Here is a 10,942-nt window from a genome sequence, read left to right as displayed (position 1 = left end):
TATCATAACCAACAACAATATACAAGTGCAAAAAAAGTATTGAAAAGAGTATTGGGACCGCCGGCCCCTCCGACGGACAACGGCACAGAACACACCAAACAGACTCAAGTCACCGACCTCGCCAGACTGTCTGACCCCCAGCTGCTCGACTGCCTTTCTATGGGCAGACCCCCACTCTAACATCTCTCCATTTAGTGCATATATAGGTACTGCGCATGTGTGTGTAATTCAGGCCTGTGTATAATAACAACAGAGTGTAAAATTGTAATTTCCCCTTTCGGGATTAACAAAGTATAAATTATTATTTTTTGTTGCCAAGGCTGTGTCACACAGGCCCATCTGAAGAATGGGAACTGGATTTTTCTTGTCGTTGCGAGTACAATGTTTACATTAAAGGCCAGAGTACTCTGGTGCATACTCGTATTTAGTCAAGGATGGCTGATCTCAGATACAGTCTCTGCTCCAGTGCTTAACGCACGTCTCAGCAGTCTGAATCATGCAGGGGTCCTCAGTGATCCTGTCCACGGTGCACAGAGAGAGAGAGAGAGAGAGAAAGAGAGAAACAGAGAGAGAGACACTTTAATCACAGGCCTGATGATTACTGCCTCTGTAAATCACCATGTCTTTGCTTTAGTGGAAGCGTGAAGAAGAATGAGAAAGATACTGACTCTAGACACTGTGTTATTTGTTTTGTTTGTTTTTTCTCTCGTTGCAAGCCATGCATGCATTACCCTGATTATCTCACACCCCGGAGCCCTGTCCTGGACTGCCATGAAATATGAATCTGTGTGAATGCTTAGCTAATTGTCTCTTTTGCAGGCGTCCTGTTTGTGCGGCTCGGCCTCCTGCCTGCTGTCATCATGCTGCCCTTCAACCACCAACTCCACCGTGAGCCGGCTGGCTTTCTCCTTCCTGCTGCTGCTCGGGACTCTGGTGTCTGTCATTATGATTCTCCCAGGCATGGAGGGACATCTTAAACAGGTACATTAGATAAAACTAAATCAGATCAAAAGGAATGGGCCACACTGGGCTGTTGCATAAGGCACTTTTAACTGTTTCAAGGCAGAAGTATCTTTGAAATTTTTCAACCCAAATTTTCAACTCAAGGAATAATTGGAAAATACTTCAAATTTGTTTTAAGCCTCTGAGGACAAAAGACGCACCAGCAAGCCCAAGTGATGTTTGACATCACTGCTACTTAAAAAGCGATAATACAATTTCATTTCAGACATTTATTTACTATATTATTCATACATTATGCTAATTTTGTGAACCCAAGACGTTTGTTAACCCATTTCAAGCACCAAAACAGTTACATTACTGCAAACTAGTCGCTTTTCTGCCAAAATCTTCGTTTTGAATGGGGAAAATGGCATCCACATGAATCGTGTCGATCCGAAGAGTTTTATTTTGGGGGGGGGGTTCAAAAACCTACTGTGGTCTTCTTCACAGTAAAACATATTTGGTGATACAGATACGACACAATGTTAGTTCAATGTAAAAAGTAAAGAGGTGTCTCCTTTTTCAGCCCTTCTGAGTTTGCAGCTATGCCATTAAGTGTAGGTATGTTTTCACAAGCGATTTGAGAAATAATTCCGCTTTAGGGCAGAATTATCACTTTATACATTGCTAAGGGCGTCACTATACAGAAAGCTGTTTGTTGGGAACAATTTGATATGAAACACATGGGGATGAAGTTATATGCATATACCCTTAAAGAAGAATTCAAGAAGATATGTGAAAATGCCTTAGACCTCAGAGGGTTAAAAATCAGGTTTAAAGAATTATTAACATAACAGGCTGCTTATATTTCCCTGAGCTAGGTTGATGTGACCTTTTTAATTTATGTGTTTAACACTGTTAAGTATATAATTTAAGTAGTTTAAGTGTTCATCATAGTGACGGCCTGTGGGAAGAAACTGTTGTGGTGTGTGTGTGTGTGTGTTTGTTTTGGTCAACAGTGTTCTGTAGCACTTACCTTAAGGCTAAAGTAACCCAGCAACAGTGATACTGTAGAGCAGCTAGACAGATGCTTGGATTATGTGTTTGTTATTTTAAATGTTTTTGTAAAGAACATCCATTTTCAAAAATCATTTCAATTTCCTCAGTTTATTCCAACCCATTATTTGCTTTGTGTGCTTCACACTGTCAGATTCCAGGTTTCTGTCTCGGTGGGACATCCATACCTGGCCTAGAAAACAAGGTGAACTGCGATGTCATTGTCGGCTACAAGTCTGTGTACCGCATGTGCTTCGCCATGGCCTGCTTCTTCTTCCTCTTCTCCATCATCATGATCCGAGTGCGCAACAGCAAGGACCCCCGAGCCGCCATCCAAAATGGGTTTGTACTGTGCACTGCAATCTCTGTACCACAGTCCTGTACGATGAAGTCATGCTGCACTCTGCCGGCCAAACATGGGAACTGCACCCCTAAGACTGGGCCGAAACCGAGAGGAAAAACATACTCGTTGTTCACATACTTAGAATAACTTTACTTCCTTCCTTCTTAGTTTCTGGTTCTTCAAGTTCCTCCTGCTGGTTGGCATAGCGGTGGGGGCGTTCTTCATTCCAGACGGCACCTTCAACACAGGTATGAAGCCCAGACCTATTATTGCAGTTTTATTAGATGTTGCAGTTTCTTTATTGCCAGGTTTCTTTTTTTTTATCTGAACTCTCCCACAGCACACACACCTTCAGACAAATGAGATGGTCCACGGTTTAGTTCCAGTGCAATGCTGCAGGCGTTTGAGTCCAAATAAGGGCTTGGTATTGAGCTCGAAACAGTTCTCCCGAATATGTATGCTGTATAAAGTATTGAAACGCTTTTATTAAAATGGTCAATTCTGATGTCCATCACTTCATATAACGAGTACATGCTTGCCTCTGCCTTTGAACAGCCTGATAACTTTCTAAACAAATGTTCTGCATCCATTTCTGTCTGGTCTCAGTGTGGTATTACTTTGGCATGGTGGGCTCCTTCTTCTTCATCATCACCCAGCTGATCCTGCTGGTGGACTTCGCCCATTCCTGGAACCAGTCCTGGCTGCTGAAGGCAGAAGAAGGAAATTCCAAGTGCTGGTTTGCAGGTAGAAGGGCAACACACCGTCCTATTTATCCCAAGAAACCTGTAAAAGGGTTACTTCAGTTTTTTTTTTGTTTTTTTCTGGACCCTATTTTCCTATGTTTTTGTGTGAGTGACTGATGCGAACAACAATGTTTGAAATTGGTCCAGTATTGAGTGAGAACGCTGTGACCATCAGCCGCGAACCAGGCTACAATGTAATCCTACAGGGGAAATGGGCATCGTTAATTTACTTCACTAAAAGTACTGCTGTTGTCACTGACAGGCTCAAATTGTTATTCTGTGTCTGACTGCATTATGGAAAAGATCCCTACAGAGAGAGACCTTTTTAAGGACCAGAAACAGCTCTGAGATGGCTACTACTAAACCCACAGAAACAACCCTTAAAGTGCAAGTTTAACATTTAGCGTTTGGCCAATGTGTTTACAGGGCAATACGTGTTTATTTGGAATCAATGTATTCACTTTTAAGTCATTTGTCTGCCAAGTTTTATTTAAATAAATTACATTACCACAAAAAGGTTATATACTGTCCAGTGGTTAACCATGGGACAATATAATCCCTAAAACCAGAATTAAATAAATTGTACTAATGCATGGAATTAATGGAAGTCTGGAAGTGATGAATTGACAAAATTTAATCAATCAATCTGCATAAAATACACTGTGTCACAAGCAGATTGTCTAATGGCGGTACCCTTTGCTCTTGCTTTCTTCCCAGCTCTGCTGTCATTCACCTTGTTCTTCTACGCCTTGGCTTTCTCTGCTGTCGTGCTTTTCTACGTGTTTTACATCCAACCTGACGACTGCACCGAGCACAAGGTCTTCATTAGCCTCAACTTGATCTTTTGCATCATCGTGTCCATCGTGGCCATTCTGCCCAAAGTTCAGGTAATAGAAGACGGATGTTTATATGATAGTACATATCCATTCATGGACCGGAGTAAAAACTTACAGGCAATGAAAGAGAAAACCAACAAGATCCTCAGCAGCAAATGAGCAACTAAAATAATATTGTTCAGGTTCCAAGAGGTAGAGAGAAGTTGAGAACTTCTCTAGTTCTACATCCTCTTCATTTTCATTTTTCATCTATGATAGAAATTCAATTGGCATTCATCAGTGTCCATGTTAAATTCGGTCGGCTTGAACTCTTTTAGACACAAACGGGAACAAAATAATCTGGACAGACAAACCGGAAACCATCAAGCAGGCCACACATAACAAATAAGCACACACAAACCAAATCACAGGTCCAGCTCATAGCTTATCCATATTTTGTTTCTGGAGAGTTTGACTGAGCATTGAAGAGAGTTTGTTTTACTGGCACAATGATTGATTTTGGGACTCATCCTGTGCCGTGTCTCCACAGGAGGCCCAGCCCACCTCCGGCCTGCTGCAGGCCTCCTTCATCTCCTGCTACACCATGTATGTGACCTGGTCAGCCATGACTAACAACCCCAGTGAGTCACAACACAAGCTGCCTGTTATTCACAACTTGACCCGCCATTCTTCCTTGTTAAGCGACATATGCGGTTGCTTTTTCAAAAAAAAAATGTTTAATATAATTTCCCAGCTAAACATTTTGTATGGTTTCTCCCTTCCTTTCTTAGTCCCCCATGTCTAGGGCTGGATATTGTTCAAATGTTTCCAATACCGATACTAATACCATGACATTGATACCGGTTTCCTAAACAATACTTTTTTACAATACCAATTTTATAAAACAAAAAGAAGTTACAAAATTACACACGCACAAAACCTTTTTATGTATTTATTCTGTCTCTGTGTGACGTAGTTTTTCCTGCTGTCTCTAAGACGTCTGAAGTTCGACAGCCAATTACAAACATCGTGAGCGTTGGATATCGGTTGGATTGTTACGATTCCGATGCTGAACCGGTACTTTTAAAACGATTTCGATGTCTAAACAGATTCTTGAAAAATTTAAAAATGACATCAGAGAAAGGCTCTTTTTATAGTTTTTTTTTTTTTACATTATTTAAATTTATCAATATATCAACATGTTTAAAGTACTTGAATATAGAACAAGTAAACCTAAGTCACTTAAAACACAACTACAATAATGCTGAGCATGCTGGGAAATGCCGGCCTCTCAGCTGATTTAACAGTTGTGTGGTTCAGAATCGACTCAACGTGGTGATGTTTTATATAAACTTGCCTTTTGTCGAATTTAATTATTATTCGGTACAAACCACATGTTGTGTGGCTGATTGTTACGTTTAGAAGTCGGAGAGACTAAATCTGTTCAGACTACGGATCATCTACAGTCTGTTGTTAATAAAAATCAGCAACAGATCGCATGTACAGCATTTTGAGAGCTACTCTGTCATAATCAAAACAACTGGAGACTTGTGTACCAGTCGATATGTGTCTGATAACACTTTATTAACTGGGAATCGGACCACAGTGTTTCTCCAGACTGACTTCCTGTTCAGCCTAAAGGCTGCTGGAATCGGCTGGAAACTGTCCGACGTGAGAGCGGATTTTTGTCCCCGCTCCCGTCTGCTGCTGCCTGCTCTCGTCCACGTTACAAGCGAGGTGCAGTTCATCTCAAACGAGCCTATTGTTAGGTCTTGGTAGAAGCATGCTGCATTTTTATTGGCTCACTGGCGCTGATGAGATTTACTCCTTAGGTATTGAAATTGGGTATTGAATAGCATTTTCTCAATACTTTAGAAGCAATTCAGTCAGTGCCTAAAAAGTATTGAATTCGGTACCTAGCCCTCCCTGTGTACCTATGTGCTTCTACGTGTTGGCTGCTGTCTGTCTTGTATTTTAAATCCGATTTAATGTCATTTTCAAACTGTATGTATGACTAATCCACTTTATCTCCTTGCCCACCTTCCCTTCCTTTAAGTGGCCTTGATGCATGTCAGGCCGCCGTTGTAAATTTGTGACGTGCCTGCAAGAATAAAGGGGAAATAAAAAGAAAAAGAAAAAAACAGGATAATTGACTTTGGGAAGGAGTATAAAGGAAAGGAAAACATGCCCCTGTACGCTGTAATAACTACTGGTTGTCATATTAGACGATGCTGTGTGTGTGTTTCCGTCCTCAGACCGGCAGTGTAACCCCAGTCTGTTGAGTTTGGTCCAGACTGTCACGGCCACTCCAGCACCAGGACCGGCTCCGACCCAAACCCCGGGCAGTGTCCAGTGGTGGGACGCACAGAGCATCGTGGGATTGATCATTTTCCTCTTCTGTACTCTTTACGCCAGGTACTTTACCGTAACTGCTGGTATTTTATTAGGTTTCATGTCGTGATTAACTTTTACAAGAAGACTTTTAAGTTCTGCATACAGCGCTGACTGCAAGTTGGATCCTTTTCCTGCTGTCAGGAACCGCCCACTTCCTCCAGAGGAGATGGGAGTTTAGTTTAGCATACTGCTTTTGTCAGGGCAGTTATGGAAGATGCCTGAAAAGAAAAGCTTATTCGGAAATAGTTTAAATTTGATAAATATCCACATTGCTCATCTTTTGCAACGTATACTAAGATAATATAAAGCCGCTCTTTGACCGCAGGAGCTTTCCCCAGGGACTAGGAACCTTTTGAGGAAGTCATTATGTTTCCACCACAGGGATCAGGGTCTAAATTAAGTTCTGTGAAAGTTTTCTGGGGCTCCGGGAAATTGAAGGGTAGTACTTTGGGGTTTGCAGGGATGACCGTCGCTGATTGGTCAAACACGCACACAGCACGGCTGCTTCAACTCGCCAACTGTTTTATTGATAAAACAAGGAAGTACTCTGGTGTTGATTTATTAAATTAGACTTGGTGGAAATTTGTCTTTGGCTTCTCCAAAACATTAAAACGCGACCATGACACCACAGGCTATCAAGCATTAAACATACAACACGCTAACACTACTAAAGTGCTCATATTATGCTTGTTGGCTTTTCCCTTTTCCTTTTTTTGTGTTATATATCTTTTTTGTGCATGTAATAGGTTTACAAAGTGAAAAAGCCCAAAGTCTTCACCCCCCCCCCAAAGGGACTTACCATTTCCAACAGAAAACTCAAACATAAACTGCTCCAGCTCTACTGGAGTCCAGCCTTTACGTCTGTGATTAACCCGCGTCACTTTGTAACACACATTATAATGCTCACCTAGCTGGTAGCGTAGCACGTCCTAGAGAGAAATTAAATGCTTTTTGTTTTGTGTTTGTCTTGTTTTATTATCAACCAAAACTCCTCCAGCATAAGCAAGGTCCATGAGCAGATCTGAACATTTAGTATCAAACAAAACAGGTATCTATATCAAGAAGAAACTACAGTATAAGCATGCAGAATAAGAACGACAACATTATAAGTGTATACTTCCCCCACAGCGCTGCAGAGAAAGGTCTTGCATGTCTTCAAACCAGGGGTCTTCAACATTTTTTAGGCTAAGGCCCCATTAGCTGAAAAAAAGACAGAGCAGGGCCCCCCCCTCCCCCCACTACCTATATCGTACAATAAACTGGCCCTACAATAACAATTAGGGGGGCCTGCAGCCTTTTTACATATCTTTTCATGGTGCATATAATACATATAATTTTCCCGGATACAGACTATATACTTTTTTATCTCCTTGGCTTTCATGTCACTGTATATCAACAATCCCGTGTTGTGCTCTTGCTTGCTGCAGTATCCGCTCGTCCACAAACACCCAAGTGAACAAGCTGATGCGGACCGAAGACAGCCAAGCTTTGACCGACTACAGTTCCACCACAGGGGAGGACGGAGTCCGGCGGGCCGTGGACAACGAAGAGGAGGCAGTCACCTACAACTACTCCTTCTTCCACTTCAGCCTCTTACTGGCCTCCCTCTACATCATGATGACGCTCACCAACTGGTACATGTAAGTATACCCCTTTTAAGAACACACACACACACACGTTGAACAACAAAAAACAGTCAAATATGAAAATCTATTTATGAATATTGTGAAACCAAAGAGAGCATCATTACGGCGGCTGTCTGCGTCGTGCATTCCCACGTGGGCCGCTGCGCCCTAAACATTGAGCTCCGTGTGTGGTTGAGCCCAGTCGGTCAATCTATGATGTTTAATATAGCATCTTTTTTTTAGTTAGTATATTTTGTAATGTGTGTAGATATTTTACAGTTTTTTTTGATTTGCTAAACGACAACGTGCACAACTGGTGCTACATTTACAAAACTCTACACAGCAGCAGTTGATGTGGACCAAACTCTAACTCCAGTCTGCACATATGTATATACTGTATTTTTTTTTTTTTAAATAAATAAACACCAAATAAGAATGAATCAATTATAAACTGTACTGTTCGAGAGAATCAGTAAACAGGTAAAAGAGCAAAGATACCAACATGACCAGGTAAGATGTTTGAGGTTACATACACGGCTATAAAAAAAAATAAAAACGTGAAAAGACTACTTCTGCTACAGTAAAACTGCAACATTTTTCAGAAAGTAATGGAGGTGGAAGCAATGGAAACACCCCATTCTTTTGTATTTAGAGAGGATGCAGGTGCATGGCAAGCCAGGACAGCCAATCTAGTAAAGCAAACAGCTGATTTCATTCCTTTTTGTTTCCTTAAAACATGTATGTTATAAAAATAGAAAAATATCCAAACCCTATGTGTCGCTGTTTTAGAAGGAAGACTTGAACATTATTTTTGGCCACTTCTGACAGCCCTACTTTAGACAGGCTGACTTGATGCAACTTTCTGATTTTGTTCTGGACTCGCCAGGCCCGACATTGACTACCAGACCATGCAGAGCACCATGCCGGCCGTGTGGGTGAAGATCAGCTCCAGCTGGCTCGGCCTGCTCATCTACCTGTGGACCCTGGTGGCCCCGGTGGTGCTCTCCAACAGAGACTTCAGCTGAAACCCAGGGAAGTCTGTCCATGCGGCTTTTAGCCGGTTGCTATTTGCACCTTGAAGAAAGCTAGCTTCATGTTGATTGTTTGTTTGATTTTCTTGCAATTCCACATTTAAATTGGAGAATGAAATAGTAATATGCTTTGTTATTGACTGGAAGCCATTATGTTGATTTGTGTTTTAAACCAGTTTTGCAGGAACACTATATTGTTTGAGATGAGCTTTAATCACACATTCCAGTTTAACCTCAGGTTATATATCGTTTTTTATATTTTTCTTTACTGTCACAAATATTCTAATTAAGAGCAAATGTTTTGGCTTTGTTTAACGTTTTGTATCATTTCTTTTAAATCAGTTGGATTTCATGGAAAGGTGTTTTCCAAATTAGATTTATTATGCATTTGCTTTATTGCCCATTTTTAAAGTGCCTTTTATTATATTTTACACAAGCTATTCAAAAGGGCAGTTTTTGATATCTTTATAGTCTGTGGTATAAAATTGCTTCCTCAACATGCTGTATGTTCACTTTTCATTATAATCAATAAAGTTCACACTTTCATCAGCGTGTAGGCAACATTTCTGTCCTGTAGGTGGGGCTGCTGTCCATCAGTTAGACTTTCTATGTAGGATAGATTTCATTACACACAATCTATTTAGATGTGTGTTGAAAGATTTCTTAGTCTTTATGATAACCTTTTTTGTACATTCTACTGTGTGAGTTGGCACATGTTCTCGTCAGAAACGCCACACACAATGTCATCAAGGCTGCAGCAGGGACTTCCTAATGCTTCATTGCCCTCCCTCCATTAATCACACGATTCTGCTAAAATGTGATTTATTGTGCTCCTTCAATGGGGGATTCCCAACACACACACACGCTTGTTTTTCATGGTCTTATTTGTGCCTTTCATATTACAAATAAACCCAGTGTATGTGCCTGTCAGCCATTAGAGTACAACCAGATTATAGTCCCTTTACAAGCATAGATAAAGTGACAGTATGTGCAGCACATAGGTTTTTGCTGTTATTCAAGTCAGGGTCTGATCATTTAAATGAATGCAAAAAAATCAAAGCTGCAGAGACTGAAATATCTTTATTTTCAGTCCTTGGTATAGTTCACGCTCCAAAATCACTGGACACTACACTTCCCATAATCCAACCAATAGTATCTTTTCATTATTTCCTCACTGCCTGATACATTCAAATCTCTTTCAAGTTCTACATGTCCAGTTTGTAACTCCAGTTTACGTCAAAAGATTTCAAAAAAGCGCAGCCAGCTAAGTGTTGCTCATGCACAATTCCTTACACGGTTTGCCTTTAGCACAGTGTGTTTTGCAAAACACTTAGCTTTCCTCTGTTGATTTTTTTATGGGTGGCCAGCCAATGCAAAATTTCTGCCGCCACGGTATCAGAAATAGGGCCGACGCACAATGTAGTCGCGGTTTAAATGATCCTGCTGCCATAATGCACCCCCCATTGGCTGCCCCTCACATTGCAATTAAACAACAAGTGGAACTACCCAGAGGTCATTGGGCCCGTCCAGTTTAACTCCACATGCTGTTGTGTTTATAGACTTTATTGTCAAAACGTTCACTTTCTTCCGAGTTGACTATTAAACCAACAGCTCCACCAAAAACATCACCGGTGGGTCCGTTCTGATTGGACCACGTTCCACTTGTCCGTTCTGTGGGCTCATCGTCCTGATATGAAACATCTGGAAACATTCACACGGTAAGTGAGTCAGTGTAATATTGTATATGTTGTTGTTGGGACAGACCTGCCCCCACTGCTAAAAGTCCTAAAGGAAACATTGGTGGCTGAAACGGGTGATTGCATTGCAACAAATGAGTAGAATCTGGCACGTGGCAGTACCATAGACTGTACATTTATTAACTGTCTACAGACAGTAACTATGTCCTTTTGATTTCTTACAGGTTGAGTTGTTGTTGCTCATAACATGCTAGCATGTGATTACGACCAAAGATCCCGCTTGATGGCATCAGAAG

The 10,942-nt window shown here is 41.2% G+C and overlaps 1 protein-coding gene across 1 annotated transcript in view; it reads left to right on the top strand.

Moving 5' to 3' along the window:
* serinc2 (serine incorporator 2) overlaps positions 1–9,797 on the top strand; it is a 12,025-nt gene extending 2,228 nt beyond the window's left edge. The window contains exons 2-10 of the mRNA XM_032536243.1: positions 820–981; positions 2,153–2,340; positions 2,510–2,589; positions 2,948–3,085; positions 3,802–3,971; positions 4,450–4,540; positions 6,155–6,314; positions 7,721–7,933; positions 8,805–9,797. Coding sequence (XP_032392134.1) covers positions 820–981; positions 2,153–2,340; positions 2,510–2,589; positions 2,948–3,085; positions 3,802–3,971; positions 4,450–4,540; positions 6,155–6,314; positions 7,721–7,933; positions 8,805–8,943 — 1,341 coding nt within the window. The 3' untranslated portion in view covers positions 8,944–9,797. The remainder of the gene's footprint in view (positions 1–819; positions 982–2,152; positions 2,341–2,509; positions 2,590–2,947; positions 3,086–3,801; positions 3,972–4,449; positions 4,541–6,154; positions 6,315–7,720; positions 7,934–8,804) is intronic.
* Positions 9,798–10,942: the final 1,145 nt, after the last annotated feature.

This window comes from Etheostoma spectabile, chromosome 14 (genome assembly GCF_008692095.1).
Source record: "Etheostoma spectabile isolate EspeVRDwgs_2016 chromosome 14, UIUC_Espe_1.0, whole genome shotgun sequence".
Classification (NCBI taxonomy): domain Eukaryota; kingdom Metazoa; phylum Chordata; class Actinopteri; order Perciformes; family Percidae; genus Etheostoma; species Etheostoma spectabile.
Note: the sequence above shows the minus strand (reverse complement) of the source record. Positions and strands in the feature narration are given on the sequence as shown.